A 19,645-nucleotide genomic window follows, 5' to 3' on the forward strand; every position below is an offset into this window, starting at 1 on the left:
AAATAACTTAGGTAAGCATGCAAAACATCAACTGCAACATCCAACCTCACTTTGGCTCTCCTTGTGAATACCTTCTGGGGTTTATAGGTTGTATCTATATTTGCTTCTTCTTTTCTTGTTTTTCATGCATAGCTCGGATCCCCCGTCCTAGAATTCTAGAGGGTATGCGCGTGAATTCGCACGGCCCCTGCAGAGACTGAACGCCACAATCCATATTCCCCATAACACCCTGGTGCATATTTATTTCCGGCTGTACATTGGGGCACTGCGTATCCCCAAGTACACAAAGTTTCAGACTGGTATAAACCACGCGAACCATCGCCCTTGCATGATGGGCTGCCCCATGAGCCTGACTAGCCCACTCACACGCCTGGAATCCCTCAATCTGATTGACCCGTCTCTGTTCGGGGATCCGGAATGAGAGAAGTCTACCCACCCGGGTGGTGTCCGAGTGGATGGACTGACTGGTGGAGGCGTATAGTTGAAAGCGTGTACTGTATGGGAGGCTCATGGCGGTACCGTAGCTGTACTCTCTACAGTGCCTTGAAACCCTATATCCCAATCCTGCCTTTCCTATACCTTGTAATGGCCCCCTTTTCTGGCGGTGCAATGCACATATAGACTCACTGACACAAAGTCCTTGTTCCCGTGTGTTCCTAGCCCGGGATCTGCCCGTCCCGTTCGTGGGTCCCGCCGCCAGTTATCAAATCATGACTTCATCTCATACAAACTCGATACATAGATTTCTGAAGCCACAACATACACATCGATTTCTCTAGAAAAGCAAATAATATGCACAGGAAAGGAGATACCCCGTATGAGAAGTCAGAACTCCAGTAACACCAAAAGAGAAAACCCATATACAATCTCCGTGGGAACACCGTCTTCATACTTCTTGATCTTCTCATCCCTTCCTACCCTCCTTGCTCCTCCCATATGGTTCTACAGTTCGAAGCCTGTCACCAATGCATCCATCTCCCGTCGCATAGCGTCGATCATGCACTCGGCACAGTCGGAGCTCAGCCGACTCTCGGGCGCGAACAGTCCAAAGTCCAACCGACCATCGCGAATCGCCGCTTCGACGTCGATTGTTGGCTGTTAAAACCGTTAGCAATTGCAGTACTGACCAGTTGTCATTGTCAAATGCAGGCAGTCTTACCTGGTAGACAGTTTCATTAGCCGCCGTTGGGGCGCTCGGGTGCTTGTTCTCGGCTGGACCCGGTGGCGCTGCACCATTGCCATTAATCTGGGTCTCGGTCTGCGTTGCAGGCGTGGATTCGGCCCCGCTCAGTCTTGACAACTCCTCGCGTTGAATCGCGGACAGAGAAAACTTAGTCTCGTTGCTAGGCAATTCATCCTCTGGAAGTCGCAGGAAATTGACGCAGGTATCAATGTGGACTCCGGTCCATTCGGCAATCTCCAGGAGAGATACGCCCGAGTATTCCACTCGACTGATCTCATTGATTTCGGTTTGAATTCTGCGGGCGGCTTCGAGTAGGCTGTCATTTGTGTCGCTAAATTTGTCATCCAATCGCAGTGGAACGATATTGACGGTGGGAATGACAGATTCTGCAAGGCCTTCGATGGAATGCGATCGATTAGCAAGGTAAAGACCAATCGTTAAGCGCCTGCCAGATTCATCGTGGCCAGCTGTTTCAGATGTGCGAAAGTTCTGCGCATGAATTCGAGCATAGATGGCTAGGAAAATGGTTTGAATGCTTAGCCCTTGACGCTTAGCAACCTTTTCGACACAGGCCATGCTGGGTACAAGACCCGGTCGGTAGTACTGTTGCACAGAGCCAAAGTCATTCACTCGCTTTGTCGTCTGGTGAGTTGGGATTTGGCCTAGATATTTTTGCCAGAATTGACGCCGAATGTGAACCGGCGAATGAACATGCTGGAACGCCACGAGATGCGAGAGGTCAAGGTCAGGCTGTGATTGAATAGCCTCATCTTGACTGCATTGAGCGACAAGCCTGCTCAGAATATGTGGGAGACTGACAGCGTCATACAGCGCGTGGTGAATCTGCAGATTTAGCGCCGTGCCCTTTGTTGTTTGACAAGCACGCAGTGCGACCGGCACAGCCCCAAATTCTTTCCTAGAATTTTCTGAAACGAGTTGATCGGGTGTGGAATGCCAGATGATAGGAATGTGCACCGCCTCAAGCTCGATCTGAATGTACGGCACAAGCTGAGGCCCGTGGACAGGGAGGAATGCTGTTCGAAGCATCGGTGTTTGCTCGATGACACGAGTCCAGGCACTGTCAAGTGCTTGCCGGCTCAATTGCCGTGATGCCATGTAGTAAAATTCTGGATAGAAAACCTCTGGATTCAAAGTGTGCATTGAAAGGAAATAGGACTGTCCTGCAGTTGCAGAGAATACCTTCCTCACTCGCTGTGAATCAATGCCATGCGACTGTAATAAGGCTTCCACATCTATACCATCAAGCGACTTGTCAAGGATGCTTGGTAGGTTCGTGATTGAGAACTCTGTTTGGCTGTTGTTGGCAACTTCAGCCATATTCTCGATTGTACCAGCCCTAAGCATGTCACTGACAGCGAGCCTAATCGACTGTTTCTTGAGAAGCGCAGCGACCTTGATGGCACTGATACTGTCCAGTCCAAGCTCGAAAATAGTCGAGCTCTTTGTAATAGAGCCCTCTGGTATACCAGAGACCGCAGAGAGAATATTGCGAATCTTAGACTCAACTGACGACCATTTGGATTGATTTGAGGCTGGTCGCAGCGGCGCATTCTCAATACCCTGAGCGGGAACATCATCAAAAGATGGAAGTCCACAGACACTCACACCCTTGTCAATGGATTCGATCGTCTTTTCCGCTGACTGATCGACGATGGACGAAACGACATCTGCCATCTGGGCCAAAAGCACAAGGGTATCTTCATGTCCCATCACATCACCTCGACATGCAACACGACCAACAAGCTCTTGTCCAACTCCCTCGATTTCAGCACAAACAGGATATTCAACATTCGCATCTCCACCAGTGGGCTTGTACAAAGCCGGCACAGACCCAGGCTGGGATTCTTCAACTGGTCTCTTTTGATAGATGAAAAGTGTATCAAACAGCTGCTTCGACCCTGTGTCTGGTCGTGCGCGCCGAAGTGGGAAATGCTGGTACTCAGCCATCATGAGCAGAGCTTCCTGTACATACTTCACGAGCTCTAAACGGGATCCATGAAGAATGACACGCATGGCCACTGTATTCATCGTTGGGAACATCACATGCTCGGACTGGGCCACATTTCGACCCGACAGGACCAGGCCAAAGACTACATCCAGCTTTTGAACATGAGTAGCAAGAACGAGAGACCAGCAGGTGACCAAAAGTGCTTGGAGAGTGATGCCATGGAGTTTACAAAATGACTCTGCCTTGGAAAGCGGAATGGAGAACGAATGCTCTGCTCGGTGGATGACAGCTGGGTCACTACCAGCATGTTCCATCGGCAAAAAGGACGCTGGTGTGAAATTTGATAGCGTCGCTCTCCAGAACTTGAACGCTTGATCACCAGAGGATTCAATAATTTGCTCGAGGATGTCATCGGAAGATGGGCGACTGCAATCCTCGCCCGCGTAGGACTTGGCAACATCCTCATGGAGCAAATTGATCGACCAGCCATCATAAAGAGCGTGTGAGATTGACAAAACAAGGTACCGCTTGTCCCCTTCTAGCGCGATGGTGATGCTAAGCAAGGGGCGGCTCGCGAGTTCATGGCGGGCCCTTGACCGCTGGGTCTCTATGATGGTATCCACGGACAAACCATGCAAATGAACAGTTTGAACATCAAAGCAATCCTCATCCTGGATGATTTGGGCGTAGGATACTGCAATATTTGGATCCCAAATTTCAACAAACGAGGTTCGGAGTATAGGGTGAGCTCTGACAACGGCTCGCCACGCCTGTTCCATCTTTCCAATGTCCACTTCAGGCTCAAGCTGAAGTATTTCATGATTGTAGTAATGCTTGTATCCAGATGCAGCAATTTCAGCAACCATAGCTTCTTGAATAGGAGTGGCCGGTAGAACTCGCCTAACGCGCGGAAGAAGAAGCCCTTCCTGTTCAAGGAACTTGGTCAAAGACTTCTCCATTTGACCGAGCAAAGGCTGTGCCCCGTTTTTATGGTGCCCGTTTGTCATTGAGAGTTGCTTGCTCATGGCCTTCACTGTACGGTGGCGCATGATGGAGCTGACAGGGAGTTTAATTCCGGCTTTACCCAGGCGCGAGGATATCTTGATTGCATCAATGCTGTCAAGTCCGATTTCAAAGATGGATGTTTCCTCGCTGATAGACTCAGGCTCCACCCCAGCAAGAATCGCAATGATGTCGCGAATAGTGGATGCGTGAGAAGTCCATTCAAAGAGAGCGCCATTGGTTTGTTCAGGAGCTCTGAAAGACTCGCGGTCACCCTTGATTTGGCCATTGGTTACGACTGGTGCATGTAAGACCCCGTCTAGCTCAGGCAATCTCTTGTTTGAATCTTGCGCAAATTCGAATAAGATCTGTTCGAACTTGGAAAGAAGTAGCTGGGCATCGTCGGATGATACGACGTTGCTCTTCGCAGCAAGAGTAGCCGTGAATGACCGTGTACCATGACGCACAATCTCAAATGCAAGAGGATATTCATGCTGAGCCTCTGAATTAATTGTAGACCAAAGACTCTTTGACAAAACTTCGTCGTCATCATTGTCCCTTTGGAAAACGAACATGGAGTCGAAGAGTCGCTCTTCAGGGCTTCTACCGAGCCATTTCACAATATCTCGCAGTGCAGTGTACTGGAAGGGCATCATGGACACCTGGTACTCATGACAACGCCGCGCAACATCGGACCATGTCTCCAAGCCAGTTAGTTGGACATTGCTTGGGACAGTATTGAATAGTGGTCCGATCACATTTTCAATGCCTAGGACATCGATTGTCCGACCCGAGGCGATGATACCAAGTGGTGGCACAAATGAGTATTGCTGCTGTAGAGTCAAGAGCCAACAAGCATGGAGGACAGCTTGTTCGGTTACATTGAGGGAACGACGAAGCTGGTCGACCTGCTCCGTGGCATTAATTTGAGCTTTGTGGAGGATTGGTGTGCTTTCTTGTCCGTTTGTGACTAAAGGCCGATTGTTACAATCTGCCAAATGCTCTCTCCAGAATTCCTTTGCAGCAGGGTCTTTGCAAAGAGGCCCTAAGTGTAGAACATCAAGGAAATCGCAACGCGGCAGACCTTTCTTGCTTAGATAGTTCTCGGCAACAGACTCAAAAATAAAAGTCAGGCTGGTTCCATCGTAGAGACCGTGGAAGATGTTCAAATACATCACTGATGTAGTTGAGCAGCTGATGACTCCAACTTCCCACAAATTGGAAGAGAGACTATCAAGTCGAGCTGTCCATTGTTCATGTCGCCCTTTACGAAGACTCTCAATTTCTGCTTCAGTTTCGACCGTATCAAAGGCCCAAGAAAGCGCGTCTTTCTTCAGGATAACTTGAGCATAGCCATCTGGGGATGGCGAAAATCGAGCACGCAACATTTGAACGTCTTGCTGAGTTTGACCCCAAGCCGTCTTGAGGGCTTCAAAGTCGACAGAGGAGTCAAGCTCAAAGGTGAAAGACGAGCAGTACAATGGTGTATCACTGGAAAGATAATGGTAGATAATACCTTCTTGAAGAGGAGTACAAGGCGCAATCCTTTCAACATCATCGTTTAGAACTCCAAGGTGTTCAATCACATTATGAGAGTTCTTCTGTGCGAAAGCCTCAATATGCTGCTTGGCGTTTCGCTGAAGGGTTTCAATTGAGAAAGTAGATGGAGTAGAAGTCTGCAGAGCAGAGGCCATTCCAGCGATGGTAGGATTTTTCATGATGATAGAAGGCTGAGCCTGCGAGAGCCCAGCCTCTCTCAAACTCCTCGAGAAAGCAATAACAGAAATCGAATCAAGACCCATTTCATAAATACTAGACCAAGAAGATATCTCCGTATCAGACAAGCCAATGAACTTTGCAAGAACGGAAACAAGCTGCCGTTCGAGTACGTTGTCGGTGGGTAGGTCGACACCCATAGAACTCAAATTTTGAATATCTTCCAATGGAAGCTCTTGATAGATACTTTTCAAGACTTTCATATCTGCCTTGTTGTTGGCTGATAGAGGAAATCGAGTCATTGGGATGATATGTGTTGGCACCATATACCCGGGAAGGTGAGTGCGACAAGCGTTCTTGATCTTTGAGAGGAGGATACGGTCATCATCTGAGGATCGAACCTGTACACCGACTTTGCGGGATTTCTTATCCCCATTTGATGATAAAGTGGTGAAGAAAGAGACAAGTTGATCCTTGGCTTGAGTTGGATGTGTGATAACCAGAGTAGCAACCTCATTTAATTCAGGTGTAGCCTGCTTGATCACTTCGTTGATCTCCCCAATCTCGAGACGCTGTCCACGTAGTTTAACCTGGTCATCAATTCGACCAAGGAATTGGAAGCTTCCATCGTGCAAGATCCTGACCAGATCACCAGTACGGTAAATACGGTCTCCAGACTCGGGTAGAGTTTGGAATCGCTCTTTCGTGAGCTCTGCGCGATTGAGATAGCCTTTTCCGACAAGCGGTCCCGAGACACAAAGTTCACCAATACTACCACGTAGCACTGGTGTGATTGTACCAGGACGGAAGACATATGAGCCAACATTATCGAACTGGGGCCCGATGTTCGAGGCCTTGTCATTGGCAGACATGCGAGGCAGCATTGTGCATCCGATAGTCACCTCTGTCGGCCCGTACCCGTTGTAGATAACGCCATGTTTGCCCCAGGCATCGAGGATTTCTTGCTTCAAAGCCTCGCCACCAGTGATAAAGACTCCCCGACAGAGTGAGGGGACTTCATCTGGGTGAACCAGTTTTGCCAAACTGGGCGTGAGATCGATGTGTGTGATTTGAAGTTTCTGGATTGTGCCTGGTAGATCCTCGAACAAAAGATCTCGGGGACAAGATGTGACACAAATACCAACACTCCAACTCCAGTATTGTTCCAAAACACTGACGTCAAAATGAAAAGATGCGAATTGCAACCACCGGGAATCTTCATCCCAATGGCCTGCGAACAGCCTTTGGAAAGCTAGCATTGCTTGTACGGCATTGTCATGTGTGATCTCGCATCCCTTGGGTGTTCCAGTAGTACCAGAAGTATACAGACAATAAGAGGTATCATCTGGCCTGATTGCGCGGATGAGTGACACATCAGCGGTTGAGATGCTATCCAGTAGACCAGGTTCATCCAATGCCTGAACATCCACACCCGAGAGCTCCACTAAGTCGGATAACTTGGACTCATTGCAGAGCAAAATCTTGGTACCGGAATCTTCCAGCATGAACTGCTTGCGGGAAATGGGAGCGCCGGGATCAATAGCCAAGTACGAACAGCCTGTCTTTAAAATACCCAAAATGGCCATAGATGCTTCAGGGGACTTGTCAAAGCAAATACCGATCATCCCACCAGGAACAGCTCCCTTAGCCTGCAGGAAATGTGCGATTTGATTTCCACATTCATTGAACTGGCGATAAGTCCAAGATTTCTTCTGTAGACTCTCTGCAGTGTCCCCATAAGCAAACTCAAAAGCAATCTTCTCGGGAATTTTGACGGCGTTGACCTCAACAAACTGGTGCAGCAGGGAGACCGTGGTTGGAATGGGTGCTTCTTTGGCTGGTGTCACTGAGAGAAGGTCGCCACCCACAGATGCATAATCGGTGGAAATATGATTCGGATGGAAGACGACATCTTCCAACAATTTGTCATACTGGCTGAGAAGGATGTGAGCTTGCTCCGGGGGCACGATATCACTACGGTAGCTCAGTTGGATCTCGAAGTCCGTTGGGTGTGGAATCAACTCAATAGAGACAGGGTACTAGAGAAAAATTAGCTCGACATCGCAGAAGGGGGGATTTTGCTAGAAATGCAGTGCCCACTTACATCAATCCTCGTCTCTTCATCAACGACATTCCATCCGTCAACCTCGGTGTCATCCGAAGCGAACTTTTGGTAGACAAATAGAGTATCAAAGAGAGCTTCGTCGCTACCGACCCAACGTTGAACATGTGAGAGCGGCGCGAATTGATTCTTGACAAATAGCGCATTCCGTTTCAAATTGCGATCCAGAAGATCCCGGTTAGAACCCTCGATGCAAAGAGGGGTTGGAACAGTCACTAAACATGGGAATATAGCATTCTGTGCATCGGTGGAAAGATTTCTGCCTGAAAGAACAGTGCCAAAGGTAACATTCGACTCTCCAGTGTAGGCAGAAAGCAACCTAGCCCATGCAACTTGGCCGGCTGCCTGAAGAGTCACACCAATACTCCGACAAGCATCTTCGAGTACCTTGCGCGGGTATGTGCAGCGAACAGATGTGCTGAGAAGTTTACGCTTGTCGCTGCGGATGGGATGAAGATCGGGGAATTTGGAGGAGTGAACCTCTGGACCTAAATCTTGCCAAAAGCCTTGTGCAGATTGGGTTTGACTCTTGCTTTCAAGTAGGATGGGCCCGAGGGTTGTGGTGATTGGAGCAAGGGTAGATAGTGTTTTGTTCTCATATGCTGCTCTGACATCTGCGAAAATAGCAGAAAGAGACTGGGCATCGTACATAGCATGCAGTGCAGAGAAATGCAGAACTGTAAGACTTTCTTCAGCTGAAACCTCAATGCTCCAAGGAGGACGGTGGAGATTATTCAACACTTGGTTTGCTTCAATACAAGATGCTGTGGTCTCATGCCAGGGCAGTTCGATATTCTCGGGATATGTGATCATAGCAAATGGATGTTGATGATCGCGTAACTGAACAAAACCAGTACGAAGCATCTCATGGCGAGCCATCACCGTAGACCAGGCTGCCTTGAGAAGATGTCTATTCAAGGGCGTTGAAAACTTCAAAGACATTCGGTTGAAGTACACGTCACCATGCGAATGCGTGAACATGGCGAGCATGCCATTTTGAACTGGTGTGCAGGGGCGCAGAGCCTGCACATTATCCGAGGAAATTTCAAGCTGCTCACAAACAGATTGTAAATGTTGGTTCTGGAATGACAAAAAGTCGAACTCGGCTTCCGTGACATTTTTCTCACTAGAGGTGAGAAGAGCAGCAATTTGGCCGATGGAAGCAGCCTAGTCAAGTTAGTTTCGTTAATTCAATAGAAGCGACTTCGGCCTGGCTCAAGTGCCTACCTCAAGAATCTCACCGGAGGAGATCTTATACCTCATTCCACGCAACTTGGCAGCTATTTGAACAGCATTGATACTGTCCAGACCAAGCTGGAAGATGGTTGAATCCGGGGATAAGTCGTTTGATTCAACATCAGAAAATTCACAGAGAATGTCGCGCACTGTACTTTCTTGGGCGGACCAGGGGCGAGTCTGTCGGGAAGTATTCAAGGGTCTCACCGTGTTCATCGTCGAAGACTGCTTTTGCTCAAAGACTTTGGGGATATCCACCCCAAGTATTCTCTTATCAGATGCTTGAGCAGAGGGGTATTGAATGAAATGTTCAATGAGAGTCACGAAATGAGCGGCAATGGTTTCAGCAATAACCTGGGAGATATGTGACGACTGGAAATGAAGACAGATCTGGATCTTATCTTCTCTTTCATCGGGAATAATCTCGCATATCAAAGGAAATCCCATATTCCCTTCGTCTTGAAGAAGCTCCCAAATTTGGGAATCCAGACCAATGTTGCCGTTCTGGAAAATGAGCAGACTATCGAAGAGGTAAGAACCTCCGCCAAGGATGCGCCGCTGAATGCGTCGCAGCGGACTGAGTTGATGAGGCAAAATATCGCTATTGCTCTTTTGCGACAACTTCATGATATCAATATTTGTCGCGGTGGAAGGAAATTTGATTCGGATGGGGAGGGTGTTGAAGCAAGGTCCGACTATCCGATCTGCACCATTTACGGGAACGGTTCGGCAACTGAATACATTTCCAAAAGTGACGTCGGAAGAATTGGCGTAAAGGGCGAGAAGCCGGGCCCATGCTGCATGGAATATGTTCAAGGGAGTCACAGAGAGCTCCTTGCATTGTTGTTTGAAAGATGAAAAAGACGCCTTGTAAGTTGTGTGATATTGTTGAGAGGCCGATTCGTCTCCATTGGCGGAGGTCATTGGTAGAAGAGTTGGTGAAAAACCAGACAAGTAGTCGTCCCAATATTTGTCAGACGATTCATGATCCACAGATGTCATATAGTCAATGAACCGGTAGAACGGAGTAGCAACCGGTAATTCCTTATTTGAAAGTGACTGCTGAACCTCGTTCAATAATTGAGCAATTCCCTCTCCATCATAGAGAGCATGATGAATTGAAAGCAGCAGATGCGCCTTCTGTGTAGTGGACTCCGTGATAAATGTCAAGGAGTATGGCAATTTGCCGTTGATTGGAGAGAGACCCTCGAAGCTAGACTTGCTTTCCTTAATCATATCATTTAGTTGGCTGTCGGTGGAAATCTCGATATGAGACCAGGGCAACGCCGAGCTGTCCAGCACGACCTGAGCATACGCAAATCGTTTGTCATTGGTCTGCATAAAACAAGTTCTGAGAATGTCATGTCGCTGCATCATCTGAGCCCAAGCAGCTCTCATAGCGTCGGCATCAGTGTTCACAAGAAGCAGGAGATGATTAAAGTATGCCGAGTGGTCTCCAGACTCAGCTGCAAGCATAGCCTCTTGTAGGGGTGTACAAGGATAGATCTTCTGAACAGAGGCAGCTGCAGCGCTGTATTCACCTTCTACTTGGTGAATGAAGGTCTCGTCAAACACCGCTGGAGGCTGGTGTGCTTCGACCTGCTCTGGCTGATCTTCGTTGATCATGGGAGGAATGACTGCTGCAAGCTGGGCGATAGAGCTATGGCGGAGAATTGTGGAAACCATCAGTCTTCCACAGCCAGCTTCTTGCAGCTTACGAGAAAAGGATACGGCAGAAAGGGAGTCCAATCCCAGTCTATAGAATGATGTGTGTTTGCGGATGTTGCTTTGCTCAGCGCCAGTGACTGCGGATAGAGCCGACGAGATTGTCTGCTCAAGCTCGGTAAAGCTGTTGTCAGAATCATCGGAAATGGATTTCGACGAAAACATAGCAAGCGCCTCTGGCTCTAGCTGTTCCACCCGTCGCTTTAATACGGAGAAATCAGTCTTGTTGGAGCGGGTGAGAGGAATTTCGTCAATTGGAATGAGGAGTGAAGGCATGCTCGATGAAGGAAGCTTTTTGCCAAGCTCCTTGAAGAGGTTGGTCGTGACATCTTCACTTTGTACAGGCCCCGCGGATTCAGAAGGAATCCAAAATGTTACCAAATATTGTTGGCTCCGTGCCGGGCTATCCAAAATCATGCTCACAGATTCGCGAATATCTGAAACAGACAAAAGAGAATGGGCAACTTCATCAATACCAATGAGCTGAGCTCGGAGGCTTGTACCGCCTCTTTTCTGGAGGAGAATGGTTCCATCAGGAAGAAGCCTAGCAAAATCGCCTGTTCTGTAAAGCTTCCCGTATTGAGGGTGCTCAATGAATTTCGCTGCATAGGAGGAATTGGAGTTCGACAGGGAGCGTCCAACTTGATCACCACCAAAGCAAAGCTCTCCAATGGCACCGCGAGGAAGAAGAGAGAATGATTCTTGATCTGCCACAATCATAGCAGAGGTGTTATTCAGTGGCTTTCCAATGTTTCGGAGAGATGCTGAATCTTTGACATTAGGATAGATGGCGCAAATATGAGCAATTGCACCAGAGCTGTAGGTTTGGTAGATCTCTTTCTTGCCCCAGTTCTGATGAACATTGGGGGTTAGCTCTTCGCCCGAAGTTAGTAGATACTTGACACTTGGCATAGACTTCGGGCTAACACGAGACGCCAGCGTGGGTGTCATATGTAAATGCGTGATGGCCATTTCTTGAGCAGCTTGCACAACATCATGCTCGGAGGAAATTGAGCAAAGTGCCATGCCATTATGCCAGGCAAAAAATGTCTCAAAAATCGAGACTATTGAAAGTTAGCAGATAATTCCTTGGGGTTGGTATTTCTATCAAAACTTACCGCCCGATCCAGAGGGAGCCATGGATAAGATCTTTGAACCAGCCGGCGTTGGGTATACCTCCGAAAGAGCCTTTATGCTGCTCTCCAGATTACGACGAGAAATAACAACATCATCTATGGAGTCACTGTTATAAGTGATCTCAACATAGGCCACATCAGACCCTTCCTCGACAGTCGGAGGATTGTCATAATGACAGGGATACATCGACGAAGAAACAGAGATCTGTTGGACAGAAGACACAGAATCTAAATCAAATCTCTGCACGGATTCTGAGTCAACAATGCATAATTTGGACTCTGTTGTAGACAGAGCAGATTTAACAACCTGCGAGGTGGCATGAGGAATAAGGAGAAGACCAGCAGTCGATTTGGCGACCGCAAGAACCGCAACATAAAAGTCAACCGAGTTGCTCAAGAGAACACCAATCAGGTCAGTGTGAGTAACACCGACATGATGTAAGTGATGCGCCAGACGATTGGCGCGAGTGTTCAGTTCAGCATATGTCACGCGTTCAATCGACGGGGTGGTAGTGTCTCGAGTTGAAAGCATCAACTCGAGCGCTACCAGACTTGGATTGGTCGTGGCAGTTTTCTCGACTCCGGACGCCAGGCTTGGAAGTGTGACTTGCTCGACTGCAGCTGCATTAAGAACAGACAATGTTGATGAAGGCAGAAAAGAGCGAATATTCTCGATTGGAAGTTGAACATTATCGATCAAAGTTGAAGCCACAGAATCAATCTGCTCCAGGAGAAGAGTAGCTTGCTCCAATGGCAAGATGGACTGCAGATAAGTTGCCCGGGCAAAGATGCAATCAGGTCGAGGCTCAAACTCTAACAAAAGCGCAAATTCCAAGAACTCTGCTGCATTGACTTCTTTGAATGGCGAGTCTCGCTGATCATCGGACCAAATGCTTTCTTGCCACACAACAGTCGTATCGAAGAGGTTGCGATCTGGCTCGATACCAGATGCTTTCTTGATGTCTTGCAATGATAAGCTGCCATGCTCAAGGGACTTGCGGTTCATGTTCTGGATGGCTAGGAGGAGGTCTGTCACGTCTTGCATCTTAGTCAGATTCATACGTGTTGGTAAGGTTCTAATGCATGGTCCGAGGACTGTTTCTATCCCTTTCACGGGGAGTGTACGGCCCGAGAAGACGGTTCCAAATGTCACGTCGTCTGTGCCAAGATAAGATGAGAGGATGTAGCAAAAGGCGGCTTGGAATATTGTTTGTCGACTGATGCGGAGATGCTGAGTGATTTCGTTGAGTTTCGAAACGGAAACTTCAAGTATGCGGGTGGTTTGCTGAGTAGTTGGTGGTACATCAATCTTCCCTTGGAAGTTGGGAAAACTAGCAGGATATAGTCCTTGGAGCTGGTCGCGCCAATAGGTCAAAGATTCTGTTGCTGATTTGTCCAGCTTGTGCTCGAGGAAGAAGTTCGTGACGATATTGTAAGGATGCTTTAAGGCAATTTCACCCCCGGACAAGATATCGCGAAGGTCGTTCAAAATCAGTTGCCATGACCATCCATCATACAGCGCATGATGAATATGTACGACGACTCGGAGTTGGCTCTTCTCCTCCTTGATCTGGACTCTGAATGGGTTCAATACATCGTGACCCGCACCTAATGACACATTGTAGTCAAGATCTGCTTGTTCACTGATATGCTCATCAATTGCATTCCAAACGAATCGACCATACAACTGATCCTTGAGGCCGATTTCCACGAACCCGGAGCGCAAAATCTCATTGTGCTGAACAAGTTGAGCAAAAGCATTTTTTAGAGAGGCTGAACCGATCGAGGGCTCGAATTCCAGCTCGATCCAGTTGCAGTAGGCTTTGCTGTTGCGTACAGTCTCCAAAACCATCGCCTGTTGGATATGGCTACACGGAACGACCTCTGAGACCTGTGGAGACAACCCTAAGTGTTCAACCCTTGCTGCACCTGCATTCGAGACAAGCTGCAAAATCGGTTCAAGGACTGCCTGGGTATCTCCGGTAGAACCAGAGCCTTCCAGCATTGTAGAAAGCTGCCAGATTCCATCTACAGAATCCGCTTCAAGCAGGGTTGCCACCTCAATACGGATTCCCGCACCCAAAAGGTGGGACGCTAGACGGATCGCACCTAGCGAATCAAGCCCTGCCGATGCCAAACTCTCTGCAGATGCGAGTCGACGACCGAGAACATCAATCACACATGACATAATTGCCTCTTCTTTTGCATCCCGGCCAAGCTCCTCGTCAAAAGACTGAGCTGTGCTACGGTTGCGCAGGAAGTCAGCTTCCAACGTCTTGCGGTCAACCTTGCCTGAAGGAAGTTGAGGAAATTGATCCACAATTACAAATTCTCCAGGAATCATAAATCGTGGTAGAAGCTGGCGGCAGACATCTCGAATAGCACGGTCAGTCGTTCCTTGTCCGGTGACCAGGACAAAAGCAATTAAATTGCCGCCAATAACGATAGTCACAGCACTGCGAACGCCTTCGGTTCTGGCAATAACGTGCTCTATCTCGCCCAGTTCAATACGCTGGCCTCGCAATTTCACTTGGTCGCTGGAGATTCGACCGAAACATTCGATGTCTCCGTTTGGAAGCATGCGGGCTTTGTCACCTGTCCGGTAGAGTCGACCGTACAACGGACTATCAATAAACGCTTTGGCATTCTCTTCGGGGCGGTTGATATAGCCATCCGCTAGTTGAGGACCACCCACCACGAGCTCTCCAATCTGGCCGAGTGGAAGCATGGAAAGCTCACTGGAGGAAGCGTCGTCTGAAGGGAGAGACATGATGTATGCTGAAACTGTCTTGAACGGCTTTCCAATCATGTTCACGCGATCTTTGGCTTGGAAATGGGTGGCAGCAGTGCAATGAATGGCTGCCTCGGTGGGCCCGTACATGCCATGAAGAATGCCATCTTTGCCTTCAGACTGACCGAACTCATCCACCACGTGTCTGGTGAGCATTTCACCGATAGTCAGGAGCACACGAAGAGAAGGCGCCGCGGCTCGCGTGCGTAGTAGCTCACCTGCTACTGTAGGAGTCAACTCCGCAGCATCGACTTGCATGCGGGTCATCACATGAGAGATATCGAGAAGCATATTCTCTCGCTCGGAGCCAATCAGGGTGGCCCCTCGCATCATAGGAAAAAAGACCTCGAACACGGAAACGTCAAAGGTGGGTGACGCAAATTGTAAAAATCGCTTGAATGGGGGTATCAAATCATCATGAGCAAGAAGTGACTGGGTCGCAGCGAGGTGGGACACTCCAACACCTTTGGGGCGTCCCGTCGACCCGGAGGTGTACATCACATAGGCCAAATTTGAGGATGTGCATGTAGTGGCACAGGGCTCTGTGCCATCTGGCCTAGATTCAAGGTCGTCTACTGTTAGAATGGACAGGTTCTCTGTCGGTGGGATCTTCGATACAAGAGCATCTTGTGTGATCACCACGGATGCAGCTACATCCTGGAGAATGAACTCGATGCGATCTGGTGGTGCATCGGTGTTGAGAGGGCAGAATGCGGCGCCAGCTTTGAGAATGCCTAGCCAGGAAATGTACAGCTCCACTGACTGGGGCAAAAGCACTGGAACAACCACGCTTCCACCGGTTGTTGTCGAAACACGGGCAATATCACCTGCTAGCTTCGAAGACAACCGGTCCAATGCCTCATAGGACAAGCAGCGGATGTTTCCATCTGCGGCAAGAAATTCAATAGCATGATTGGCATCATTGATACCGCGTACTGCTAGATCATGCAGTAGTTGTGGCCCTGGAAGTGTGGCGGGATCGCTATTTGTAATAGATAGAGTGGGCGTTTCGGATACAGGAATGCTCATTTGCATGTCGGCGCGAACAGCCTGTTCCTGTACAATTTGCTTGAGCTGTTGACCTAGCTGCCGCAGGAAGCCGAGATCCATGCCACCGGTCGCATGCAGTGCTCCCGACTGCATCGTGGGGTCCATGGTCCACAGTAACGCCGCAGGCTGTCCGGACGGATGATCGCCCAGCACAACGGCCGTGTGCTTGACGGACAGACTGGCTACCTCGGCGAGATCTGCTGAAAGCACAGTCTGCGCCGATAAATCTGCTTTGACCGGGTTCCCGTTCAACAGAAAGACCGGAGTATCATCGGTCGTGAATGCACGCAATAATACGGCCCATGACATAGCCAGCAGCTCTGCGGGGAGTTGGGCATCGACCTGCCATGGCAGGACATGAACCGCATGGCCGTCGTCATTGACGACAGGGAATTGAGTGAATCGATCCATGACCGAGTTCAACGTTTATTTTTTTTTCTTGCGTGGGATGTCACTCCAGCATATTCGTATATAGTTGGGGTCTGCTTATTACCTGCACTGTGAGTGGCTGGAGCACAGGATCTAATGCAGGCGCTTGGTCGAAAAAGAACTCCGAAAAGTGGCCCTTTAAATCAAATGACGCTGAGTTAAAAAGCGCAAAGCGTGAGAGGGGTAGCAAGAATCTTGATGATCTTCAGCGAGCCAAGCGCGAAAAAAGGTTGGAGGGGGGTGCCTGAGATGCCTAAACCCAGAGAGAGTATCTCCGATCGGTCATCCGCACTTGGGCATACAGAGAGAGAGAGAGAGCTATGCAACCCTACATTTAGCACTACGAAGCTATGAACCATATTGCATTCCTCATACAGTAGTTCTACTGTATAGTGCATTATCTACGCACCTATGAGAGATGATCATACCACCATCATATGAATCAAACTATCTCCGAGCACAACGGTGGAGCAGGACTCGGTCATTGTACATGTATTGGAGTATGGCTGTATTGCTGTATTGAAATCTATGTATTGGGCGTGACCAGTATTCACGTTACTTTGTTGCTTATTTCGTCATTTTCCCGGTTAGGGTTTTGGGGCTAGCCAACACAATCTATTGTAGCCTGATAGCGTGGATATCTTGTTCTATTGTTCGATAGTTTTCAGGAGTTTGAGCACCATGCAAGCTGCATGGCATGTTGCATTTTACATTGGTCTTGTATGCAATGTCCCTTTTTCGGCAGACCATTACATCGTCTAAGCGTCCAGATCAAGCCGGAGCAATTTTCCCACCTGCAGGAAACCCCACCAGACACGAGTTCAATGCGTCTGCCAAGCCATAACGGAAAGTCTGTAGAAAAACACTAACACGGAATGTTGACAGCCACTTATGTATGGCCGACAGACCCCCATTTTTCCCGACATCGGCAGTAAATTGCTCGATCCGGGTGAATGCGCTATTATTAATTGCCTGCCTCCGAAAAGGCGAAAAGACGAAAAAGCGCAAAAGCGCAAAACAGTGCCCCATATTGTTCCATCGCACGCGGTAGTGGGCAACAAAAGCCTCCGAAATCCCGGAATCAAGTCCCCCAAGATGGCGTGAAGAGCAGGAAAATAATAAATGGTGGAGACACTGATTGATAAATTCATCGCCAACCTTGGAAATACGAAACTTGGCGACTCAAGCGAGTAAGTAAAAAATCCAGATCCACTTGGCTTTTTTTTTATCTGATCCGCTTAGATTCTTCTCGGACATATGGTCAGGTAGGGTGGGCCAACAAGACTCTTGAAACATAAAGTCCGCATCCCTGCTCTTTTTTCTTTCTCCTTCTTTTCTCAAAGCTTGGAAAGCTCCTCCTTTTAAGCTCCTCTCATCCTCTCTGAAGGTTTTCTTCCTCTTCCTATACTTTTTGAGGTTGATCTCATACCCCGTCATGGAGCATATCAAGTCTGAGCTTCCCTACCTGAACGAGGTGCCACGCACCCAGCCTCAGACAGGCCGGTCTCTGTTGCGGCCTACCCCAGCCGACGAGATGCACGACTTGCTCTGCGTGGGCTTCGGTCCGGCTTCGTTGGCCATCGGTATCGCTTTGAATGACGCCATGGACCCGGGCCTTGGCGCAAAGCAATCCAACTTCAAGCCCAAGGTCACATTTCTCGAGAAGCAAAACCAGTTCGCCTGGCACTCGGGCATGCTGGTCCCCGGCTCGCGCATGCAGATCTCCTTCGTCAAGGACCTGGCGACCATGCGTGACCCCCGCTCCAGCTTCACATTCCTCAACTACCTGCACCACAAGAACCGCCTAATCCACTTTACCAACCTGGGTACATTCCTCCCAGCTCGCGTGGAGTTTGAGGATTATATGCGCTGGTGTGCCAAGCGCTTTGATAATGTGGTGAACTACGGCGAGGAGGTGGTCGAGGTGGTTCCGGGTCAGACTGATGCCCGTGGCGTCGTGGATTATTTCACGGTTGTGTCGCGTAACACCGGCACTGGGGAGATTACCTCGCGCAACGCTCGCAAGGTGGTGATTGCCATTGGTGGCAAGGCCAAGATGCCGCCTGGATTCCCTCAGGACCCCCGCATCATGCACTCGTCCAAGTACTGCACGACTTTGCCTAAGATGCTGAACAATGATATGGCTCCTTATAACATTGCTGTTGTTGGCAGTGGCCAGTCCGCCGCTGAGATCTACCACGATCTGCACCGTCGCTACCCCAACTCGCGGACCACCCTTATCCTCCGTGACTCTGCTCTCCGTCCTAGTGACGACTCTCCCTTGTTTGTCTCTCTTCACATGATATGGATTTGATCCACAAAAAAAAAGACACCCTGAAGCTAATTCATATGTTCTAGTGTCAACGAAATCTTCAACCCCGAGCGCGTCGACAAGTTCTACGGCATGTCCATCGACGAGCGCAAGAAGCGCATTGCCACCGAAAAAGCAACCAACTACTCCGTCGTCCGTCTGGAACTCATCGAAGAAATCTACAATGACATGTACCTGCAGCGGGTCGAGAACCCCGACGAAACCCAATGGCAGCAGCGCATCCTGCCTGAGACCAAGGTCGCCCGCATCGAGCACCACAACCCCAGCAGCCGCATGCGCATCCATGTCAAGTCGGTCAAGAACGAGACTGAGGGCAAGGAAGTGCTGGATGTGGACGCCGTGATGGTGGCTACGGGTTACCTGCGCGATGCGCACGAGGAGATGCTCGAGCAGGTGCGCTCGCTCCGGCCCGCCGGAGCCGCGGCATGGAACCCCGGTCGTGATTACCGGGTTTCGCTGGACGGCGCCAAGGTCAGTGCCCAGGCCGGTATCTGGCTGCAGGGTTGCAATGAGAAGACCCACGGTCTGAGCGATTCTTTGCTTTCGGTGCTTGCTGTCCGGGGTGGCGAGATTGTCTCGTCTGTCTTTGGCGAGCAGTTGGCTGGTGCTGGCTTGGTGCAGGACACCCGGTTGCGTGCTATGCTGTGAACCCTTGACCGCGATCGTCTCGACTTGACTCCTTTGGAGAGAGATCCGAGACATTAAAAAGATATTTATCAAGGAGAGGCTACGGCAGAATTGCTCTCCACGGCTTTGTTTGGTACATGATTCCCCCTCAGTCTTGGGTGAACATTAGATTTTCCCTTAGATCGATTTGCATTAATGATAAGCTATTCTCAATTACTTCAATGCTTCAATGTTTCAATGCTCTATTGCTTCATGATTTATCCTTCCTTTGCTCTTAGCTCCTCGGCGTATTCCAGATCTTCAGGGACCGATCAACATGGCCTGACA

General features: G+C 49.2%; 2 protein-coding genes across 2 annotated transcripts; one reads left to right on the plus strand and one right to left on the minus strand.

The window, feature by feature from the left end:
* Positions 1–942: 942 nt before the first annotated feature.
* sidC (nonribosomal siderophore peptide synthase SidC) lies at positions 943–16,341 on the minus strand (the record flags this gene model as incomplete). Its single annotated transcript, XM_057125219.1, has 5 exons — positions 943–1,095; positions 1,160–7,909; positions 7,975–9,159; positions 9,220–12,017; positions 12,072–16,341. The coding sequence occupies 5 exons, from the start codon at positions 16,339–16,341 to the stop codon at positions 943–945; spliced, it is 15,156 nt and encodes a 5,051-aa protein (XP_056987378.1).
* A 1,453-nt stretch (positions 16,342–17,794) lies between these two features.
* N7511_002795 (uncharacterized protein) lies at positions 17,795–19,339 on the plus strand (the record flags this gene model as incomplete). The annotated part of the gene is made up of 2 exons (XM_057125220.1): positions 17,795–18,642; positions 18,718–19,339. The coding sequence occupies 2 exons, from the start codon at positions 17,795–17,797 to the stop codon at positions 19,337–19,339; spliced, it is 1,470 nt and encodes a 489-aa protein (XP_056987379.1).
* Between the last annotated feature and the right edge of the window lie 306 nt (positions 19,340–19,645).

Source organism: Penicillium nucicola (assembly GCF_028828085.1).
Source record: "Penicillium nucicola strain IBT 29836 chromosome Unknown utg000002l, whole genome shotgun sequence".
NCBI classification, from domain to species: Eukaryota; Fungi; Ascomycota; class Eurotiomycetes; order Eurotiales; family Aspergillaceae; genus Penicillium; species Penicillium nucicola.